The sequence below is a fragment of the Siphateles boraxobius genome, unplaced genomic scaffold (genome assembly GCF_051911475.1).
Source record: "Siphateles boraxobius isolate OS27281-9 unplaced genomic scaffold, OSU_SipBor_1 9, whole genome shotgun sequence".
Lineage (NCBI taxonomy): Eukaryota > Metazoa > Chordata > Actinopteri > Cypriniformes > Leuciscidae > Siphateles > Siphateles boraxobius.
This window is the reverse complement of record NW_027509219.1, coordinates 173,580-197,736: the sequence shown is the minus strand read 5'-3', so window position 1 is coordinate 197,736 and position 24,157 is coordinate 173,580. Positions and strand designations below refer to the sequence as shown.

The window sequence follows — 24,157 nt, the reverse complement described above, 5'->3', positions numbered from 1 at the left end:
AAACATTCCACTGTTAAATTATTTAGATTTACATATAATTTGCTAGTAAAACATAAAAGTGTTGCAGATTTTATTGATGCAAAGATGAGAATGTATATTTTGTACAACATTTGCAACTGCTTTTTTTTTTCACAATTTGCCTACTAAATCTGTTAGCTACATAGGGACTACTAGGTTATTTTAAAATGCAAAGCATTGAAAATCAAAATAAAGTTCAGTAAAACACTTTTACAGTAAAACACTTTTATAAGTGTCACGTAAAGTAACTGCTCTGAGGGTTGAGGATCCAAACGCAGTCTTTATTATAGGGGTTATCCTGAATCATAGTACAAAAACAGGCTGAGCGTCAAGAGTAAGACCAAGGCAACCAGAGAGCGAGTGCTCAGAGATGCAGTGTAGCCACATACAAGACTTAGCAATGAATGACAGAGAACATAGGACTCATAGGACATCAAGATAATGATGCACAGCTGAAAACAATCAGGCCTAATCAGTCTGGGAAATGGTTTCTGGGAAATGCAGTTTGTGATAGACAACAATGGACAAGGGAAGACTGCTCTCTGATGGATATCTTGCTGGCATTCGTGACAATATGTGTGTCCCATCGGGTAATCAAAAGTAATCACACTTGTAGGCTGCATCCGAAAAACAGTATAAATGTATGTCTGAATTCACAGTACCTATAAAAGTGTAGATCTACTATTTTCGGCAAGATTCTGAATTGTGTATATGACGAACACTTTACTATCCCATTAGCCACAGGAGAGGTTTTGTGAATGACAGTGAAGCGATGATGGTAGGTCACTTGATAATGACAACATGGCGAACATAGTATGTCCAGATTACATGCATACTATATAGAACATACTTTTTTAGTGGTCCTTAAAGGGACATTGTGTAGGAATTTCTCCCATCTAGCGGTGAAATTGTATTTTGCATTCAAACGAATTGTCCTCTCCAGCGCCTCGCTTTTTCAAATGCGTGATGCATCTACGGTAGCTGTTATGTACCAAAAAGCTATGACAGGATGTCTTCTAATAGCACTTCGTCGAGTTTTCCTTCGCGTGACGCTGGCTCTGAACGAAAACACGTTGTGGAAACGCGTTGGTCTAGTACTTTTTGACCCTCTCTGCTATTATAGTTTTTCAAGATGGCGGAACGACATGGAAGCCTCCGTGGACCTACCCGTCACATGTATATAAAGATAATAAATTCTTCGTTTACGAGTCAGATAATTTGCAGACGTATTTGTACACCATTGAGGACATATTTATGAATAAAAATATTGATTTTAGATAATAAAATTCCTAAAAAACTACACATTGTCCCTTTAAGTAATTCATTATTCAAAATAAGTTCCTACTCAAGAGAGTATGCGATTTTGGACGCATCCGCAGTCTTCACACCCAGTACAGGAAATACGTCATGTGATTAGACAAGTGTTCAAATGCAAAGACGAAATGTGTGGTTATTTGGACAGGCCCACAGTCACCAAGCGGCGCAAACAAACAGCAGACACCTTTTACAGTTCCTCCTGAACCAAAACAACAAGCTTATCATGTCATGTCGTAATTACCGTAATTAAGAGATGGCGACCTGTGACGTTCTACCCGGAGCTGTTCACGTCCTCAGACTCAGACTTATGCATTTCAATGGCAACTCCATCAACGTCGAAATGAATCTGCAGCAGTCAGGTGGTACAAGTCAGTGCACTTTAAGTTGTTTACATTCATTATTATTGTAATGTTATGTGCTTTGAGACATGAGGTAATGAGGTTAATGCCATCTCTCGTAAAGCTTTGCAGACTCTGCTGTGTGTGTTCATGTGTTTTGAAGTAGGCGTGGCTTCGGTGACGCACTGAAGGGAGGGGGGGAGCTTATGCCTTCAAAACTAGCTTGCTAGTTTAACAACACTGAATTAATTAAAAAGTCATAAAAAGCCATGATGCTGTGTAAAATCACATTGACATTATCAAACTTAGGGCAAAGCATCAAACTGAAAACATTACGGAGTTAAAATGAGATACGACTCTGGATGTGACATGTCTGACTTGTTTTTTTAGGATGAAAATGCATAATAATGACATCAGTTGAATCTGGCAGAAACGCACTGCTGTGCAGATCTTTGAAACGACTTCAAGCGGATCAGAGAAAGACAAAACACCCAAGATCAGTGTTTCCAAACCTCTTTTGTCTCAAAACCATCAGTCAAAATCAAGAAGCCCTTCATCAACACAAAACTGCAAATGTGTTCATATGAACTCATACAGGATATAATTTAGCATCATCAACACTATCATAACAGTCACTTTTGAACTAAAACAGACTTCCTCTCAAACTGAGGCACAGAATCTCATTTTATAACTGTATTTAGTTTAATATTTGATTGGCAAAATCCAAATCTTTCTGTGTACTTTACCCTCTGGTTGGGAATAACCTTTCATATCTGAAGCAATGTTTTTTAAATGCCCGAGGTTGCATTATGACTTCATGCAACTTTACAGATGTCTTGTTTGTTTCCTAACAATTGGTGGATGTGTGGACTTCCTGTGCCTCATAACATTAAGACTCCACTATTCATTCTAGTATATTTGCACAATGCATTAGCCAATAGCTGGATTGTGACCTAGTTTTGTGGAAATATGAACAGTTATCTATGATTCTGCCAGTACTGATGATGGACAGTGTGAGTTCCTGTCGCTAAAAAGGAAGGCAGTGTGAAATCGGAAGCTGTGGCTGATGCTAATAAGTTAACGTTGACAGTTTTCAAAAATCCCCACTTTACCAAGAAGTTAATTTATTGACGTCAGTGAAAACCGGGTGTGGCAAAGTAGTGATAAAAGAGCTACAGCAATTTTCATCAATTTCTAATTAAATGTCCTTTAAAGGGATAGAAAAATTAAGTCTTTTCAAATCTATATGACTTTATTTCTTCAGAACACAAAAGATATTTTGTGTTTTCAGTGTTTTTTTGTCTGTACAAGTCAATTAGGTCCAATGTTGTTATGGACCCCATTGGCTTTCATTGTTTAGACAAAAACGGATCAAATTGATTAGGTGTTCAAGCGCATGCCACTGAAACCCTATTGTAATTGTTCAAATTTCCAAGGATCAGCATTCTCCCCTAAAAGTGATAGATCGGACCAAACCATAAGTCATAAAGACTTGAAACTTTGAGGGATGGTAGTACCCACCCCACCTACAACGTCACCAAGGCTCGCCCCGATCGGCCTGATGGTGGTGCTACAGTGATCAAAAGTATGGGTCATAACGCAGTCTTAAATTGGATTAGATCGTCACCCTGACGAAACTTTGGGGTATTTAAAATTGTTCACAAACTATTTTTTGCAAACTAGTCCTAGGTTTTTCGCCCGATCGGAACCAAACCAGTGCAGAAAGATTCTCTGGAGTCTGATTGTCAACAATAATTATATTAAAGGGGTGGTATAATGCCCCTTTTTACAATATGTAAAATAAGTTTCTGTTGTTCCCAGAGTGTGTATGTGAAGTTTTAACTCCAAATACCCCACAGACAATTTTCTACAGCATAATAAAGTTGTCCATTTTTGAGGGTCAGTAAAAACATGTTGTTTCTTGTGTGTCCCTTTAAATGCAAATGAGCTGCTGCTCCCGGCACTGAGGGCGGAGCTTCAAGAGCTTGTGTGTGTGTGTGTGTGTGTGTTAGCTCCAATTGCCTCACACAGACACACACTAAAATGTCAGAAACTTTTCTGCCTTTTATGTTTAAACCGAAGTTGGACAATGATGGAGAGACTCATGAAGAAGTGACAACATGTAGAGCAACAGGAGGTTTCTGAATGGTTAGTTGATGAATTTATGTTGCTAATGTGGAGTTAACTATCTTCAAATCTTTGATTAGCATATTCTGTCATGATAATCTATAAATCGCTCGTGTGGGAACTGTTGTAAGATGCCTAGAGTGTTTTTTTTGTGTGTTACAAACTGTATTGCATGTGAAAAGACGGATGACAGCTTGAGCTTGAAGTCACAAATGTGCTCGACTACAACAACTCTTCCTCTTCTCAACACAGACTGTGTTCCCGGGGGCGGGGCTTATGTAAATGTAAGGGTTAGTGATGTCACTAAGCCAGGAGGAAGCTCGTGTAGTCCCTTCCTAGCTGTTTGTTGTAGTCCTTAAAAACGATTTCTTTAAAAGCAAATATCTTCCTTTCCTTTAAACTTTGAGTGTTGTAACTTTTCAGATATTATTTATGCTCAAACAGCAACATTACACACTAACTAAAGTTAGAAAAGTGAAATCCTAATCAATCACTCGAAATTTCGAAATTGACGTCCGCAACAGGATGCCAAAATGTTTGCTTTTTCTAAAATGCTATCCCACTTGAACAGAATGAGATACTTCCCCAAACTCGGTTTCCCTATGTATGGGCTCGGTCTGTGGTCGCGTGAAAAAGGGCGCGGTGATTAGCCACTTGCTGAAACATGAAAATGGCTATAGCTACGCAACAGTCAGTCTGATTGACTTGAAAACTGGCATGCGGTGTCTTTGTCCAAGCTGGTGCGATTTTCTACGAGGACACTCGACTATCTCGAAAAACACTGGCCATCGGCCAATGAAGTTCGAGCAGCTGTCAAAATCGAAACTCGCTGGGCATGTTTGACTCACGGCCCTGCAGGCTTGAGAGAAATTTGCTTTTGCATTTTTCACGAGTGTAAAGTATTGTTTTCTCACATGATTTTTCACACACACCCACGAAATTCATACCATATGGTAGAACTCATTCTGAGCAACCTCTAGGACCAACCCTGTCAATTTGTTAAATATTGGAGATTATTTAAAAAACCTGCTTTCGCAAACTAGTCCTAAGTTTTTGGCTCAACCTTGATAACTGTTAAAAAGCTTTAAAACTACTATATTTCCTTAGTAAATTGCCTGTAAATATTCTTTTCCATCTATGATCTAAGTGGTTACATGCTTGCCAAATAAAACATAATACCTTTTTACCGATGTGCTTAAACTGGATCATGTTATCATGTGATTTTTAGTGGCATCTAGTGGTGAGGTTACGAATTGCAACCAACAAAAGTTACGGTGGCCGAGAGGGAAAATATGTCATTGTCTGAGACAGCAGAGAGTAGAAGTTCAGCAATGAGGTTTCTTTACAAGGATAAATAAAGAAATTATTTTTACTTAATTATTCAGTAAAACTATATTTTATTGCGAATATTATTGTTACTTGTTCATCATTGTGTCAGTGATTATTCGCTGAACTACGCTTGCTTCCTTGCACGAAGAGCAACATAGTAACGAAACGCGTTTGTCCGTTTAGGGCCACCATAGAAACATGTCGGCGCATTTCAATGTAAGGGAACGCGCGGTGTGTGTAGACAGAAACTGCTCATTCTGAGGTAATACAAATATACCGGTTCATTATGCAAGGTCTTTATAAACCACTGAAAACATAGTTATGGATCTTATATTGCATTTCTGTCAATAGATCCTCAGAAATATTACACATTGCACCTTTAAAGCGCTTGAACCCCGATAATTGCATGCAGCTATTTTTTTATTTTATTTAAAATATCTTCTTTATGTTCCACAGAAAAAAAGTCATAGGTTTTGAACAACATAAGGTTAGTAAATGATGACAGAACTTTCATTTTTTAGTGACAAAGTCACAAAGATATTAATTTACTTATTTCTGCATGATAAAAAGCATGAAACGGAAGTTGCGACAGTCTTTTCTTTCTCTATTGTGACGTATATTCGAGTGAAATTGGCGAAATTGAAATTGGCGAAATCGAGTGGAAATTGGAAATAATCGAGTAGAATTTGGCGCTGATTATAGCAGTCATGGTAGCATCTTGTTACCGAAGCACATTCCTTGTGTGTGAAAGCACTACTTGGCAATAAAGTGATTCTGATTCTGAAACAACTTTCTGTAACGAGAACAAATGTGGGCGGGGCTTGATTTTGTCTGTGGGGATTTGATTGGTTGTGGTTTGCTATTGGCTGATCTCATGTGAGTGACAGGTTATAGCCCCGCCCTCTTCATCAGAGAAAAGAAGAGATGCTGCGAGGGAGTGGTTCTGATTCAAGATTACAAGGAACATGAATTTAAAAAGAAAGGCTAATGATATGCAGGGAGAAATAAAAAAAATAAAAAAAGGGATTGTTCATTTTGATTTCACTGTGACTTCAAGGTGCGATCACATTTAATGTTGATCGGTGAAATTTTGCGGCCGTTCAAGTTGGTCACTCGAATTTGTCTATATACTATGTATATATAATCTATATACCAGTATACAAATATACTACATTACTCTATACCAGTAACAACCAGTGACAGTATATACAGTACACACTATAGGGTTGACTGCAAGATCATATATAACTTTACACATGCTTTAGTAGTTTCTTGGCCACATTTCCATGATGTGAATCATGACACTAGACAAGACTCATATGTGAACAAGGCTTCGGTGAATCACACATTTTATAATATTTGAACAACAATAAAAATATTTTGAATACTGGTTCAGGCTTGTAGGTAGAGGTTTCAACATGTGAAGCCACTACACCTAATCACAGGTGTATAATTTACACACACGGAGGAGTGATCACGTACACCACACGAGTCATGTTAGAGAGTCTGACGGGATATGGAGCAACTGGTGTATTGCTCAAGGTGGAATAAGAGGGAGATTAGGCAATTAATTATCTACCAGAATCTGGTCACAAGGTGAACTCAGGCTATCATGGGTTTTATTTACTGGAATGTCTGGTTTCATCAGAACTCAACTAATGATATACTGAGCTTCTCAGGGGCTCAAATAGGCTATGGATATTTATATGGACAAAAAGAACGATGAAATCAAGACGAAATCAATGAGATCTTTACAACAGACTATTGACATAAAATGCATATAAATCCGTCGTCACTCATTATATTTCCCAATAATGTCTTATAGAGTTGATATTTAAATGCTTCATTTTATTCTTCTAGCAAAGATCAGTATTATAAGTAAAGATTTCACAGCAAAATACACGCGTACAATGACCTGAAGGTGGACATTTTTAGAATTATACTAAAATACCTTTTACTTGATAAAAAAAAAGTCTAGACTATCAGATGACAGAAGGCATGTTGTAGATTATGGGCGACAGGTTTTTCAGCAAAGTTTTGGTCAGAACTTGGAAATTCATGTATTAAATATGATTTAGCAGGCTTTATAGGGTTAAAAAGATTTTTTTTTAAATATTATTATTATTGCATCATGATATTTAACTAAGTTCATGCATGATAGTAAGGCATTTAGAATGGAAGTACTGAAATAAACAGTACATTGCAGTATTCAGTTTCGAAATTCTTTGAATAGACATTGCCCGAAAAAAAAAGTCGTTGTTTGGATTTAAGTAGGCAGATGCTTAAGAGTCTATGATTGGATCATTATTGCAGTTATTATTGTGTTTCTGGCATATTATATGTTTGGCAACAGCTAATTGATGGAGTGTGTAGCTTTTAATTTCTTAAACAACCATGTATGAGGACTCAACATGTTCATATTCCAGGATGACGATGTCAACATTCATCCGGCTCAGATTGTGAAAGAATGGTTGTGAGGAGCTTGAAGAATCATTTTCTCCTCTGAGTCCAGAACTTAAATTGATTGAAAGTGTTTGGGATGTGCTGGAGGCGACTTTACAGAGCGCTGGACTCTTGCATTGACAATACAAGATCTTGACCAAAAACTGATGCATCTCTTGATGGAAAGAACATCACAACATTCATATCCATCAAGAGGTGCATTCATTGAAAGTACTGAATAACTCAAAGTAGGTCACTGTAAATTTAATTTTCCACATACTGAGAAACGATAAAAAAAAATGTCTGTCAATTGACTTTTACAAACTCGAAGAACCAAAACAACATGCAGCAGACAACACACACAAAAACATGATCAATATAGAAACATAAATAATACAACTTTATCCTAGCACTCCAGCAAAGCCCCAGTGACCATTTAATGACCACATCCAAACCAACAACTTCCCATTTACAGAGAAAACCACAGTTTCCGTTTCAAGAGCGTCAGGGTCACTAGTTTATAATTGGACTGCAATAACTGAGCTGTCAATATGTGATGAAATACTGCAGATAGTTTGCAATAACCCAAGTTCATTCAGAGTGTCTTTGGCCAAGAGTATATACAGTACTGTGTTAGAATACATTGAAGAATGTTTGTTTTTATAGATAATAATACTCCATATTGTATTTAAATCAGTTTCATGGTGCTGGGACACGGATGTTCACAGTCGGGCTTCATTGACCGATGATCTTCATTCTGTTCCTGAGGCTCTCCGGGTTTAAATAAGTTGCACTGCACCGCTGGCCACTAGGGGCGCTATAATACGGTAACGCATCAAGTGCTGCGAACCTTCATCCATGTCCACAACGTACTCCCTGAAAGAGACAATAGCAAAGAAATACTGTTATGAGTTCACTTATATTGGTTAATGATCTCAACCAGCTCATTAAAAAACGAAAGAAATGCTGCCCCCTATAAGAGACTATGTAATGTTGATAAGAAAACCCAGCATTTTTTTATCATGAACTAAAAGGATTTCAAAGCCATTACAAAAGCCCCATATCATCACACACACTTCACCATATCTAGAGATTGGCATGGTGTTATTTAGGCTAATAGCTGGTTTGATTTGCATTGAGAGATGATCTTATGGAAAGTTCCCCATGCCGATCTGTAGATATGGTGAAGGGAATGTGATGATGTGGGATATTTTAATTCCAGAGGCCAAGAGAACTTTATCAGGATGCATATTATCCTGATCCATGAAACAACTGGCCTTTAATAATAAAAATCTGCTGTCTCTATGGGAATTTAACATAGGGGTGTCCTGACTTATGCAACCTGTATTTTAAGGAAGAACATTTATTTATTTACGATACATTATTCATTCACAAAGAAAATTGTGTCCTTAAAGGTTGGATTTTTCCTCATTTTTTAAATTAATCATTAAGATCAATTTGCAAAAGATGATTTTTTTATTCCTCTTTTTAGTCAACTTTAGCATAGATGTGTTCACTAATGCTAGGCACTTTAAGTATCCTAAAAGCATAATTGTGTTGTTGTTTTCTGGAACAGTTGCACTACAAGAGTGTGTAACATGCTGAATATAAATGATGTTGTTAATACCTCTGCTCATCTGTCTCCGGCTCCACCAGGATATTCTCCTGCCTCTCTTTCACTCTCAGGAACACGAACGAGTCGAGACACGGCTCAGGAACTTCACACACACACACACACACATACAGAAGCACCAATGAATCAATCACTGCCACTGACAAACACCTGGATATCCAGCGCTGCACAATTACTCCACCATTACAGCTTACGCTATTAACTCCAAAAGTGGAGATTACAGCTATCCATTCAGGTCTCCCTTGAATAATGTACTCTACTGTTCAGTAGAGTAAAGTTTGTGGTCGTAAGATTTAGTAATATTTTTTAAAGATGTCTTTTCTGCTCACCAAGGCAGCATTATTTGATCAAAAACAGTAAAAACACTAAAACTGTGAAATATTACGATTTAAAAATCACATGTATGCTGATTTGCTGCTCAAGAAATATTCCTGATTATTATCAGCGTTAAAACAGTTGCTTCATGTTTTATAATTTTGTTTCCCAGGACTATTTGATGAATAGAAAGCTCAAAAGAACAGTATTTATTTGAAATACATTTTTTTAGTAACAAACTTAAAAATATGCACTTTCACTTTTAATCAATTCAATTTGATTTGTCCTGGCTGAAGATAAGTATTAATTACTTGAAAAAAAAATCTTACTGACCCCAAACTTCTGAACAGTATTGCATATGCTTTTCCGATAACTTTTTTAATATACATGCACATCAGAATCTTTTTTTTTAAATTTTTTTTAAGTGAACTGCGTAAACATGTGCACACCTTCAGCATACTCTGGGCTGTTAAATTGACTCGATTTAGATCATCATCATCATCATCATCATCATCATCATCCAGGAGTTATATGTATAATATATACATTTTATATAACTGACTTGGTTGAGGAAACCTGATTTTTCACAGTAAAACATAATCCAAATAATTTACTCCAAATGGATGACAATTACAATATCAAAATAAAGATAAAAAATTATGATTTCTACCATAATTGTCCAGTTTTTTCAGGCTAGTAAACCTCAAAATATAACTGCAAAATACAGTATTAAATTTAAATTTCAAACATTAACTTCAGTTTTTTTAATTAAAAAACAAAAGTTGCCCAGAAAACGCATTAAGTGGCCAGGTGTAAACACAAACAGCCCCGGCGATGAATCCATTTACAGCGATGATCAGTTTCTCACCGGCCTTCAGCATGTCAATGCTCTGCAGGTTTGGAGGCATGTGTTTCAGAGCCACGGCTTGGAGATAAACCTCGGTGTTGGCCAGATACCTAAACAAACAACACACAACCTCTGTGAATTATAGGAGAAAAATCACACACAGCATGCTGCCCAAAAACAGCCGTTATAATCTGTCTTCAAGACCAGTTAAACTCCACGACAGCATCTGTTTGTTATAAACCACAGCTTGATATGGAAGAGAGAATCAGGATTCAGAACGAACTCACTCTTTAGCGAAGGCAAACTCTTCAGGAGAGAGAAACGAGGGATCTCCATCCGCACGCGACTTTTCTTTCTCCAAAACATGAGGGTAAAACTTCTCTATCTGCAGATGAGACAACAGTCACGTGTATATACAAGTATCATAAACACAATCCATTTACTGCCAATGTCACAGATTTTGTCAAATCGAAGTTTCACCATTTCTTTGAGAAAAACTATCATCATATCACACACACACAGAAACTTTTTAACATTTTAAAAGATTAATTAAATTGTCAATGTTTTATGCCTTCATTTGAATCCTACTGTTTATGTCTAGGAAATTTTAAACAGAATTTCTGAAAAATTAAATATTTCAAAAGTTCCCTGTTATTGTAAAAGAAGTTAATAAATTAAAGTTTTATTAATTTCATAGATTATTTTTTTTAAACTTAATTTAACCATTAAAACGGAGTGCTGAAAAAAAAAAAACAGAACCCAGAAAAATTTAAATGGAAATAAAATCAAACATAAAAAAAATTGCGCAAAATTGTGCAAAATTATGTCCACGTGAAGCGGTTTGTTTAATGTACACAGGATGCTAAAGATCCTTTCTGGAGCAGAAATACATCCATGGCAAAGTCCCTTCAAGGCAAGTCATTTCACTCGGCGGCCATCTTTGAAACGCCAGTGCTAGTGCAGCTCTTTTCTCTTTGAATGTGGAAACATCAATGAATTCTCCAAAGCTGTTCAGGAAGCTTACAATTAAATTTCATACTTGAATTCACCAATGAAATTTGAGAACTGTCTCTTAAATTTTGTTTCTGTGGCAGTATGGAGGTTTAGCTTCAGGCTACTATTGGTTAGCTTTAGGCTACTATTCGTTAGCTTCAGGCTACTATTGGTTAGGTTCAGGCTACTATTGGTTAGCTTCAGGCTACTATTGGTTAGCTTCAGGCTACTATTGGTTAGCTTCAGGCTACTATTGGTTAGCTTCAGGCTACTATTGGTTAGCTTCAGGCTACTATTGGTTAGCTTCAGGCTACTATTGGTTAGCTTCAGGCTACTATTGGTTAGCTTCAGGCTACTATTGGTTAGCTTCAGGCTACTATTCGTTAGCTTCAGGCTACTATTGGTTAGCTTCAGGCTACTATTGGTTAGCTTCAGGCTACTATTGGTTAGCTTCAGGCTACTATTGGTTAGCTTCAGGCTACTATTGGTTAGCTTCAGGCTACTATTGGTTGACTGGGATTCCTCGCACCCCAAGTATATGCATATTATTTGTATACATGTGTTATGCTCTGATACGATGTTTGTTTTAATCATGATAGTAATTTCAGAGCGTGTGGTGTATTCTGTTGAGTAGCGGGGAGGATTACCCGAGGTTCGCTCGTTGATCGCGGGCTAGATATTGTACGAACGGATATTTCCATTATTCCAGTAATAATGTGTCCTTTATTTTCGTTATGGGTTGAGTGGTCCAAAAGCAAAGGGGCGGGGCTTGACTCGTGGATAATCCAGGGTTCCCGCACCTTGGTTAACTTCAAATTCAAGGACCTTTCAAAGACTGTCCAGGTCCAAACCCTCAAATTGAAGGACTTAATCTGGTGACACGTGTTGAGTCCAACAACAAAGGTTGAGGTACCATCGTAGTCATGGGCGTCGGAAGCAAAAACAAAAGTGTGTGTGTCCTCCCCCAGAAAACTGTTACTGGAGTAAATGCCATTGCATGTATTCTGGTGCCTTTTAATTAAACAAGTAATCTAAACTCCGCTTCACGTCGTGCATTAAATGCACAGCTATCCGTGGATTATCCGCTGCTGATACCATGCTCATTTGCCAACATTGGCAACTTAAAGCTGTTATTGATGTTTGCAGCGCAATATTTGACTGGAAGGGACAACGGCGGTTATTTTCGTCAGTTGCGGCTCGTTGAGAAATATAATGATTCAGGAGAAATTGAGTTTAATTTATTAGGGCATGGAATGGATTTGACTGACGGCGCTCTGAAAAGTGAACAGACATATGCGCTGAATTAGAGACGGTAAAAGTGGGTGGGTCCAATATCATTGGTCTTAAAAAGTGGGTGGGTCTTGTCCCACACATATACAATGGTTCCGACGCCCATGATCGTAGTAGTTTCGAGCGCGTGTGAACGTCATGGCAACGTACAACACAAAGTACAAGAAACACTGAACGAAACGCGTAAATGCGCGAAACTAACGTAAATCAAGCAAGCTAGTGTGCATAGGCCACGAAGTGTTGGCGAAATAACACATTAGCGGACCAGAGGGAATAATATGAGTTTCTTTCCAGAAAACTTCTTGCTCAAAATAAATTCAAGCAGTCTCAAGGACTTGTATCTATGTATGTTTATTTTCAAAAACTTTCCAGGGCCTTGAATTTTATTATCCAGATTCACAAACTTTCAAGGATTTCAAGGACCCGTGGGAACCCTGATTATCTCGTGATGTGCTGTGTGTGTGCACCGGTGCGTGAAGGTGACACAATATTGGTTATTGCTTTGTTTTTCTGGGAGTTTCTTTGTGCTACTTGTTTGAGTGTTGTGGTGCCCATTAAGTCTTCCCCTGCTGGCCACACTCAGTCCTGTTGTCTGATTTATTTTTGAGTGCTGCCCTTGTTGGGATCATTTAAGTGTATTTCTTTTGCATTAATATGTGAAGTTTGTGCTAGTCAGCGCCGCACTATTCTTTTAGTACACTCACTTAACATATTTTTCTTGTAGTGTCTTTGTTTTGATTTCTTATATTTTTGTCCTTTAATAAAAATCATCTATTTATTCAGCCACGTCTCTTGTCCTATTAAGGGAAAAATCTGTGCAGCCTATTTATTGGGTTGGTATTCCAGGTGGCGTAGTCATTACACTTGATCTTTAGTAATTCCTCTTTTTGCCACATTTGTAAACGCTCAAATCATAAAAAATAAATTAGAAAAAATAATTTTTATCATGCTGGACCAGCCAATGCACACATGCATTCATAAGCGCACATCTCAACCATAGACTGTAAAAAAAGATGGACAGCACGTCTAAGCTCCGGTAGACTCCTTCGCAAGCACAGCTGTCAATCATGACGTTACACACCGTTTTATAGCATCAAATAACTAACTTAAACCTAAACTTACAGGGGGAAACAATCACTTAAAGGTATTTTTCATACCTAAAATGCTTTGGAAAAAAATTATTTGAAGTGTAATTTAATTTTTTAGTTTGGCTCGCGTCCCATTCAAATACATGGAGAGGCGGGGTTAATGACCTATACCGCTACCATCCACCAGGGGGTGATACAAAATGCTTTGGCTTTACTTGTAAGAACTTTGTAAGAATAAGTGTGTCCCAAATAGGGTTGGGTATCATTTGAATTTTAACGATTCCAATTTTGATTCTGCTTATCGATTTCGATTCCTAATTTCGATTCCAATAAGGTAAAAAAAAAAAAAACTTAGATATCATTCAGATTTAGTCTTATTGCAAAACATTTAATTGTAGCTGAATATCAGGAACAAAAATCAACAGGCTAAAGAACACTTACACAAGGAATGTTTGCCCGTGGTTTAAAAACACTGACTAATATACATTTCAATTATTAAAGACAAGTAAACACTCAGTAATTAAAAAAGAACAAATAAAAAATTAGCAATCGCAACAAATAAATACAACTGAACAAAGATACGATTAAAAAACAGTGTTTTAAGATTTCCAGGTATTCAGGTAGGCTACAGAAACTGTAATTAAATGTAAAATAGCACTGCACTTTATAAATAAAATATACATTACAAATATAGTTACAAAAGTTATTCAGTCAAGAAAGAGTGAATTTTCTCTTGGTCTTTTGTTGTTTGATTAGTGTTATTATAGAGTGTGGTAATAAAAACATAACTTTAAGAGTTGCCCAATATAGTCTCGCTATTTCGTCTCGCGCTTGAATACTTTAAAGTCATATTGAAATACTCACAAAGGAATTGATAAGAGGAATCGAAATTTTTATTTTATACCAAGTATCTGATTCCTGACCTCAAGTCTTTTCGTGTTATATTTCATCTGCAATAACAATATGGGCTTATAAAGATCAATTTGGCCATTAACTTTTAAATGCATCTTTATCCATGAATATGAGGAGTCTCCGCATGATAGACCCGCGACTGCAGATTTCTCTCCGATACAGTAGGAAATGAAATTAATAGTGGAGGATATATCTTTGACAAGATGATTGACAGGTCAGTTTACGCTGACAGGATGCGTGTAACTAAGCGACAGAGAGCAACCGTTAAAGACGCTATTGTATGACGTGATAGTATGTCCCAAAGTTTGTCTACTCTTCTGATACACACTCAGAAGTATCTACTTTTTCTTCCCAAAAAGAGTACAAACATTAGGGGCGTAGCATAAGTAGGCGAATTAGGACGCAGCATCGTTCTCAACACTGACTGTTTCTAAAGCAACGAGAGCTTCTAACCGCAGCTACACTGACTTTATCAGTGATTGGCTCTCTTTTACTTAGAAGGCGGGACTTATTTTGCACTATGTCTCATTCATAGTGATACGAGTGCACCGTCTGTTTCTATCTAAAGTCTTTGTTTCTGGGCTGGTAACTGAAAGGTTCTAGGCTCAAACCCTTCAGCTCTTTAACTATCACTACTGTGTGCTTGAGCAAGACACGTGTCCTCAGGTTACTCCTGAGATATATGTATAATATGTGTACTGTAAGTCATTTAGAATAAATGCAACAGATAAACGACTGACTCTGAAGTGATTTGCAGGATACCTTCTGAAGCCTTGAGCGCAGAAAGCTGCTCAGAATGAAGCGGATGCGATCGATCTCCATGCGATGGACACTGGCTTTCACATCACCTTTCCTCACCCTCTGGAGATTTTCCTCCTGTATTCACAAATATAAAGGCTACATTTCATGCTATACTTCATCTGAAACTATTTTAAAGGTGCAGTAAGCGATATCTGAGAAACACTGTTGATATGTGAAATCAGCACAAACAAACAAATGCCACTCCCTTCATTACTCCGCCCCCGAAATGCACAAACACACAATGCAAGAGTGAAAGAGAAAATATGAACGCGAGTCCTATAGCTCTTGCCTGATCATTTGTACAAATTGTACAATTAAAATTAAGAAAATAAAAATAATCTTTTAATTAATTTAGCTCTTCTTTTTCCAGGGTTATTCTTCTGAACTTTTCTCTTTTGTTTCCTTCAGCTATCTCTCTTCCTAGTTTTTCTTCAAATCTCCCTGAACACGTGAACACGCCCCCTACATCTGATTGGCTCACTCTCCTCCCCTATCATGAGTGAACACGCCCCCTACTTCTGATTGGCTCACTCTCCTCCCCTATCATGAGTGAACACGCCCCCTACTGCTGATTGGCTCACTCTCTTCCCCCATCAGGAGGACACGCCCCCTATTGTTGATTGGCTCACTCTCCTCCCCCATCGAGAGGACACGCCCCCTACTGCTGATTGGCTCATCCTCCTCCCCTATCGAGAGGACACACCCCCTACTGCTGATTGGCTCACTGGCTCACTCTCCTCCCCCATCGAGAGGACACGCCCCCTACTGCTGATTGGCTCACTCTCCTCCCCTATCATGACTGAACATGCCCCCTAATGCTGATTGGCTCACTCTCCCCCATCATGAGTGAACACGCCCCCTACTTCTGATTGACTCACTCTCCTTCCCTTATCATGAGTGAACACACCCCCTACTGCTGATTGGCTCACTCTCCTCCCCCATCGAGAGGACACGCCCCCTACTGCTGATTGGCTCACTCTCCTCCCCTATCATGAGTGAACACGCCCCCTACTACTGATTGGCTCACTCTCCTCCCCCATCGAGAGGACACGGCCCCTACTGCTGATTGGCTCACTCTCCTCCCCCATCATGAGTGAACACGCCCCCTACTGCTGATTGGCTCACTCTCCTCCCCCATCGAGAGGACACGCCCCCTACTGCTGATTGGCTCACTCTCCATCCCCAACCAGAGAGGACACGCGTCCTACTGCTGATTGGCTCACTCTCCTCCCCCATCATGAGTGAACACGCCCCCTACTGCTGATTGGCTCACTCTCCATCCCCAACCAGAGAGGACACGCCTCCTACTGATGATTGGCTCACTCTCCTCCCCTATCATGAGTCAAAACGCCCCCTACTGCTGATTGGCTCACTCTCCTACCCCATCATGAGTGAACACACCCCCTACTGCTGATTGGCTCACTCTCCTACCCTATAATGAGAGGACACGCCCCCTACTGCTGATTGGCTCACTCTCCAACCCAACCAGAGAGGACACGCCTCCTACTGATGATTGGCTCACTCTCCTCCCCTATCATGAATGAACACGCCCCCTACTGCTGATTGGCTCACTCTCCTCCCCCATCATGAGTGAACACGCCCCCTACTGCTGATTGGCTCACTCTCCAACCCAACCAGAGAGGACACGCCTCCTACTGATGATTGGCTCACTCTCCTCCCCTATCATGACTGAACATGCCCCCTACTGCTGACTGGCTCACTCTCCTCCCCTATCATGAATGAACACGCCCCCTACTGCTGATTGGCTCACTCTCCTCCCCTATCATGAATGAACACGCCCCCTACTGCTGATTGGCTCACTCTCCAACCCAACCAGAGAGGACACGCCTCCTACTGATGATTGGCTCACTCTCCTCCCCTATCATGAATGAACATGCCCCCTACTGCTGACTGGCTCACTCTCCATCCCCATCATGAGTGGACACACCCCCTACTGCTGACTGGCTCACTCTCCTCCCCCATCATGAGTGGACACACCCCCTACTGCTGATTGGCTCACTCTCCTACCCTATAATGAGAGGACACGCCGCCTACTGCTAATTGGCTACAAGTCTGTTTTGCTGTAAACATTTTTATACTTTTATGCAGTTTTCTTGTATCTCAATTGTTATTGCATAACTGTGTTATGTATTTTATTTTAAGTGGAAAATATCTGTGAGTGAAGTTACTAAAAGCTAAGAGGTAATTATTTTTAAAAGGTGTTTTACCAGTTATAACACACATATTCATTCCCCTTTAATCGAAAAGCCTAATGTTAAAAAATGTAATGTAATTTTTTTTTTTAAAAATAAGTCAATGTTATTTTTCAACTACCTAAATATTACATAGAATGTTTCACCAAACACTGAACACAGATCAATACCATGTGTGTGAGCTGCTCCATCACACACTCCACCAACTCGGACTTGTTTTCCAACAGTTCTGGAGAAAACTTCTCATTCAGCCAAGCCTGAAACACAGGAGAATGATTGACACATTAGAAAACACTATTCCAGAACGCATGCGACGTGTGCAACAATGTTTGAACCTTTTTTAATAGTTGTTTAATTTTTTTTTAATAGTACTTTTTTAATAGTTTGTTTTATAAATTCAGCAATTTTTTTGTCTTGTGGACTATATGGAAAAATTTAAGGAAAATATTTTATTCAGGACAGTACTAAATAAAAAATAACATGTATTTTTTTATGATCTAGTTAAAATTATTCAGATTTTCACAGATTCTGCAAGGGGTGTGTACAATTTTTCGCAGCACTGTATGAAACAGCTTCACAAAAAGCCTTTTCATCCACACAGTTTCATTATTTCTGTTACAAATATTCATATTATCAGAGAAGAACTGGGATAATAGCTCACACTTTAGATATAAACACTGATGTCTACGGAAGCGATCAAAATAGAGCAAATCACCTTTTATGAGTAACGCGGTGGTTCAAATTAAAATATTATTAATTACATTTGTTACACCAGTAGATGGCGACATGTGACTGTTAAAAATGTATTTGTCATCAAATCATTCATTCAAGAGATTCACTGATTCATCCAGTAATAAAAACAAGTGAAGTCATTGAATTATTCATTCAATCTGTTTTTTTAAATAATTGTAAATAATTACATATTTTTAAAATAGACTGCAACTATTAACATTTTGCCAGAACCTCTAGTTATTTATAACATGGCTATTCAGAATCAGGATCTCCATTTAAAATTTAAAAAAAAAAATAGTTTATCCAGAAATATACTCTGCAATAATACATTAAAATAGCCTGCATCTCATGCATTCGTTTATTTTTCAAATATATTATTCCCATAATGTGCAGCACTTTTTAAACAATGTTTTTATACGCTTAAACAATACGTTTTAATCGAAATTTAAGCACACCGAAATTAATCCGTGTTTCTCGTGATATTTTTTAATTCCTAAATGATTAAAATAAGTTTTATAGACAAAAAAATAAATAAGTTTTACACATAAATTATTGTTTACACAAATATGTCAACATTAGATTTTCTTCAATTACATTCTACGGGTTTTTCCTCCACCAAGTGGCCAGAGCATACATGTGAACTCCTTCAATATTGTTCAAAATAATCCCAGGATGCACCTCGTAAAATTTTTGGTCACTAAATAGCCCAACTTTGTGTCACTTCAAAAATGTGTTTGATGTGTAGTAGACGTCGCAGTAGACGTCTTATTTTCCACTACATATCTATATCTAAATATCCCTATATTTTTATTATTTTATTACAAACTTTCTTTTATTAAACATTCTTAAATCAAGACACATTTACTTATGCGTAAAGGTGCAGTAAGCGATTTCTGAGGCACCTTCTGCCAGTGGGGTTAGAAAAATAAAGCTTCTAACACAATATAAAAGGAAATACAATACAATACAATACAAAAATTCTTAAACAAAAGGAATACAAAGACTATTTTTTTGGACCTTACTGACATATCTTATTGTAAGCATTTATTTTTCAGTGATATACAAGAGTTAATTTTATCATTCTGCTTCTTAAGTAAATTCTAAAATAAAATCTTGATCTAAGATTGTTTAGATATTTGTACTAAAAAAAACAGACAAAAATAAAGAGTAAGAAAAACATCATTGTTGTGCAGCTTGCATGAAAACGCATTAAACTGTGTGTGTGTGTGTGTGTGTGTGTGTGTGTGTGTGTGTGTGTGTGTGTGTGTGTGTGTGTGTGTGTGTGTTATTGTTCGAGCAGATTAAAGCTGTCTGACCTCCTCCAGTTTGGCGATGAGCTCTGCTGGGGTCAACACGTCCTCCTGGCTCTCCTCTCCTCCACTGAGATCACTGGCGACTGACATTGTGTGACTGTAACACTGTAACGAAAGTGCAGGAGTTTCAGACAGAGCACGTTCAGTTCTGTCGTCAGAGAACCAGCTCGGCTAATACAAACTCTCCGGAAAATCAAACTTCCGTGCAAAAAAAAACAGAGAAATGAAATCCCGAACTTTCAGCTGTTTACATCCTCATGCGCGATCACTGCGGAAACCTTCTGGTAGGGATTTTTTCGCGCCAAAAAACAACAAAATGACGCAGCGATGATGTCACCGCGTCCTCAAGCTGGTTGAAGTGGCGCAAGTCTGCGCATTGCGCACCAAAAATAAAGCTCACATGCCGGTCGGTTATTAGGAAATCTTGCATCAGTCATATTCAACAGTTCTGTGATGTGGACACTTTATTTGTGTAGGCTACACTGCGCATAATCTGTATACTATGTGTATATATGATCATTGTGAATCAGGCCCCTGTATTTATGTGTATTTTTTACATTTTATATTTTGTTTTATAGGGTAGGCTACAGTCTCCTCATGACTTTAACTTTCAGTCAGTTTTGAGAGATTTTCGTCGGTTGCTTATGTTATTGCTTTCTAAATAATAAAATACAAATATTTTTTTAAATATGTTCTTTTTCTGAATTAACAAATTTCGAGCATTTTTCGGATCAAATAAAATGTTTTGTCCTTTTTCCCAGCACGCTAGTCGCCCGGAGCGCTAGATGTCAGCATTGCGCTTTTATTTGCGTGCCCTTTAAATCACACGCGCAGCAACTGTACCGCATGCGCAGTGTTTCAGTCAGTGAGCGCGCAGCAACAGGTCAATGCCACCATAGATATACATAATAAAGGCCTTTATTATGTATATCTATGAATGCCACAGTGTGTAGACAGCTGTAGCCATAGAAATAATAGATATTATTTATTATGTCTATGGCTGTAGCAGCTAAAGACACCGAAAACGTCATAAATAATCTCAACGAATCCAGTGCAAACACATGGATGTCAGGCTTTACATAAGAATTTCCTGATCTCATCAGCTTCTCTAGATAAAAGCACCTTTCAGAAGCATACTGTGTACTGTAACTGTGATCATGTCAACACAGCACAATAAAACTGTAGTATCTGATCTAGGATCAGTCTTACACTGAACTCTATTGTGAAAACTATGATAATGCATCTGCATATGTAAACTTTAGTATTGCACTTTGATTGCAACTTTAAGTGCATTTAGGGAATCACATAGTTAAAAAATAATGAAAATTTCATTAAGTATGAAAAACACGATTTTTTTGTTTTACTAATCACTTTGAAGTGGCAGTTAAAAGGCCTTTATAGAACAGAGTTCTTATGCAAGCCAAGAACCAGGTGTCCATTGAGAAGATACTATTGAGAATATTTTTTTATTTAATTTTTTTATCTAGCCTATAAACGTTTTTTTAAACTAATGGTGCATTACATAATGTACATAAAGTACATACATCATGATTAAAGTTATTATTAAGTTTAATCTAGCAAATCTAGCTGTAAATGCTGATGAAAACTGGGTCTAATTCAATTCTCAATAGTAAAAATAAAAATACACTTGAAAAGACTGTCAGCAGCAGGATCAATCTCTGTTACTTTAATTTCCTATTACCACTGTAAAGCTGCTTTGAGACAGTCCATATTGTTAAAAGCGCTATGTAAATGAAGGTGACTTGACTTGACAGGATATCTAATAAAAAGTTTGGCCTAAATAAATAAATAAATAAATAGATAAATAAAGCTGTGACGCATGCGCAGTATATCAGTCAGGGAACGCGCATCAGCTGTGGCGCACGCGTAGTGTTTCTTGTGAGAATGGCGGCCAGACTCCTCTTGAGATCAGTGACCCGTGTTGCTGTTTACAGCCGTCGGTCTGTCCCATCTCAGGCTGTCATCAGGGGACTGGCATCTGGAGGTACTGGTCCATCAATGGCTTTGTTTTGTGTGCCTGTTTGGACGGTTTGCGCTGGAAAATAGAGCTTAGATCGACAGTAAATCGGCCTGTTTGAGTAGTAGCGCGTCACAGTCCCACCGCCTCAAATACACATTCATCTTCTTTACACACACCAGCTTTAATGCAACTTTTTTGTTATCAAATTCTCTCAACAGCTTCGTCGTTATTTCCTCATTACAGAGTTGTCAGTGAATTCCTCCTGACGTCTAATCCTGTTTATCGATGACATCCTATTTAGTCAGTTGGCCTTGTAGGAAATAGATTAGTTTGTTGCATAATAACCATAATGGCCGTGTGTGTGTAGGTATGTATATATTATCCATGTATGTATATAGTCTTTATGTGGCTGAAATGGGCTTCTAATACTATTAGAAGCCCATTTCAGCCACATAAAGACTATAGTAGGCTAATAGTACCTTAAGTAGCCAAATGAATTGCAGAAACATAAATAAATAATTGTATGAGGAGCATGGATACACCTTGCAGTCGCTGTGTAATATTAATAGTATGTGATCTTGTGTTGTTCAGGCATTCCCACAGATGATGAGCAGGCCACCGGTCTGGAGAAGATCGTGTTGAAAGCTTCCAAGGAAGGAACGGCAAGTATCTTGTATTGTGTTTAATGTTAAAATAAAGAGGCCTGTATGAGTTCAGGAGAATCAGTGCTGCTCTTCTCCACCAGGATCCATATAACATTTTAAGACCGAAGGAGTACGCAGGCTCCGAACAAGACCCTCACATCGTCCCCTCCATAACCAACAAGAGGATTGTTGGCTGTGTTTGTAAGTGATATTATAAAATTGATTTCTGTTAAGACATTTTTCTAGTCGAGTTCATCATTTTCTCTCATTAATCAGTATTGAAACATTAAACATTTAGGATGCTTATTTAAAATAGTCTTCAAGTATCATTAATGAACAATGCCAGTGCTGACTTTAAGACTCCTCCAAATAAAGATCATAGCTAGATAGTCTCTTCATTAATTATGCTTCCATCCAAAGTTGCGAATTTAACTTATGCGCAAAATATTGGAATATTTCTTAAAACATTCGTGAATAAAAGGGCCTTTCTGTCCCATGTGTGCAAGAGAACAGAAGTCGTCTCTTCCTGGAGAATTGCCACAAAATATCAGAAATAAAAATGTAATTTGCTGCAATGCTTCTGGAGGGAATTAAACCAAATCATTCTGATGACAGACTTTGACTCTGGCGTTTCAGAAACACCAAACCAACATTTGAGATGCTGTGAGGCCATTGGTTCGCTTGTTAGTCCAGTTATCCAATCACAGCCTCTGCTGAGGCAAAGTCACCTGAGTTTTTTTGATGCGCATTGAGGGATTTATTCAGTAAATGTGTTTCCATCATAGTTTATGCACATGTCGTCTTATCAAAATACAAAACATATCCGCTTTAATTGAGTGCATAGAATTTTTTAATGCACTTTTATTTTTTACTTTAATGCATTTTTATTTATTTATGTGCATTGTGGTGTTTTTATCCAGTTTTCTTTTTTTTTCTTCTGTACTATGCTGTATGCAATATCCCAAAATGTGCATAAAAATAGGTGGATGGAGAGCGTATAGCTATTGTCAGTTATGTGTATATTATTAGCATGAGCCATCATGATGATCTTCGGACAAGCCTTAATAGGCCTATCTGATTTATTCTTTCCTTTGTATTTGAAGGTGAAGAAGACAACACTGCAGTGGTTTGGTTTTGGTTGCATGAGGGTGAAGCCCAGCGCTGCCCATCCTGTGGCGCTCACTACAAGCTGGTTCCACACGAGTTACCCCACTGAAACATGCACTAAACACTCCCATACTGACTCAAACACTATAGATGTGTGACTTACGCCCAATCTCCTTCGCTGTTCTGAAGAATAGAATTGCATTCTTTATAGGGACCTAGTTCTTTTTCATTGGTTGCTTCACATGTGCAGATTTGACATTTAACATAAAGAAAACTGGCTTGCTGCAAATCCGAAATGTACAATTCTGCATTGTTTTCCTATTCGTGAATGTTTGTTTCATTGTATTAGGAGAACGTTTACGTACCCTATTGTTCGCTGTGGCTCAGCTACTTCCAAATTTTCCTCAAATACAATGCATTACTGTTCTGTTACATGAATGAGCTGTTACTTAAAATCGGCGACTAAAACGCTTGCACATTTTTACAAGGGTGATAATGTCTACAGATGTCTTTGCTTTTCAATGTGTAGACAAATAAATTACATTCCCTACTGTGTGGGACTCAAACTACATTCCATCTACTTTTAAAGTCTTAAATTAATTTTCTCCGTCTTTATATATCTAAAATAAAATATATGTGTTTCAACATGTATAATGTGTCTTTTCTTTGCATCTCATTGCTAGAATATTTTCGCTGACATCACAGGAAAGACCTGAC

General features: G+C 38.0%; 2 protein-coding genes across 3 annotated transcripts; one reads left to right on the top strand and one right to left on the bottom strand.

The window, feature by feature from the left end:
• Positions 1-7,952: 7,952 nt before the first annotated feature.
• gins4 (GINS complex subunit 4 (Sld5 homolog)) lies at positions 7,953-19,988 on the bottom strand. Of its 2 annotated transcripts, XM_077223721.1 has the most exons (7): positions 19,712-19,988; positions 17,834-17,920; positions 15,412-15,525; positions 10,654-10,751; positions 10,388-10,476; positions 9,199-9,289; positions 7,953-8,447 (listed from the first exon to the last, which is right to left on the bottom strand). In XM_077223721.1, exons 1-7 carry the CDS (start codon positions 19,796-19,798, stop codon positions 8,351-8,353), a joined length of 663 nt encoding a protein of 220 aa, XP_077079836.1. In that variant the 5' UTR covers positions 19,799-19,988; the 3' UTR covers positions 7,953-8,350. The 2 variants fall into 2 exon arrangements, with proteins under 2 accessions (XP_077079836.1, XP_077079837.1); XM_077223722.1 differs by lacking the exon at positions 17,834-17,920 and having other exon boundaries at positions 8,209-8,447; positions 19,712-19,914.
• Positions 19,989-21,563: 1,575 nt separating this feature from the next.
• Positions 21,564-24,089, top strand: cox5bb (cytochrome c oxidase subunit 5Bb). Its single transcript, XM_077223730.1, has 4 exons — positions 21,564-21,713; positions 22,281-22,351; positions 22,435-22,534; positions 23,437-24,089. The coding sequence occupies exons 1-4, from the start codon at positions 21,614-21,616 to the stop codon at positions 23,547-23,549; spliced, it is 384 nt and encodes a 127-aa protein (XP_077079845.1). The 5' UTR covers positions 21,564-21,613; the 3' UTR covers positions 23,550-24,089.
• Positions 24,090-24,157: the final 68 nt, after the last annotated feature.

Excerpts from the sequence above, each read along its gene's own strand:
- cox5bb (XM_077223730.1), top strand. The coding sequence starts at position 21,614 with ATGGCGGCCAGACTCCTCTTGAGATCAGTGACCCGTGTTGCTGTTTAC. Across the intron at positions 21,714-22,280 it reads CAGGGGACTGGCATCTGGAG|GCATTCCCACAGATGATGAG; the intron begins GTACTGGTCCAT and ends TGTGTTGTTCAG. Across the intron at positions 22,352-22,434 it reads AAGCTTCCAAGGAAGGAACG|GATCCATATAACATTTTAAG; the intron begins GCAAGTATCTTG and ends CTTCTCCACCAG.
- gins4 (XM_077223721.1), bottom strand. The coding sequence starts at position 19,798 with ATGTCAGTCGCCAGTGATCTCAGTGGAGGAGAGGAGAGCCAGGAGGAC. Across the intron at positions 10,477-10,653 it reads GAGTTTGCCTTCGCTAAAGA|GTATCTGGCCAACACCGAGG; the intron begins GTGAGTTCGTTC and ends TTGTTTGTTTAG. Across the intron at positions 8,448-9,198 it reads CCGGAGACAGATGAGCAGAG|GGAGTACGTTGTGGACATGG; the intron begins GTATTAACAACA and ends TGTCTCTTTCAG.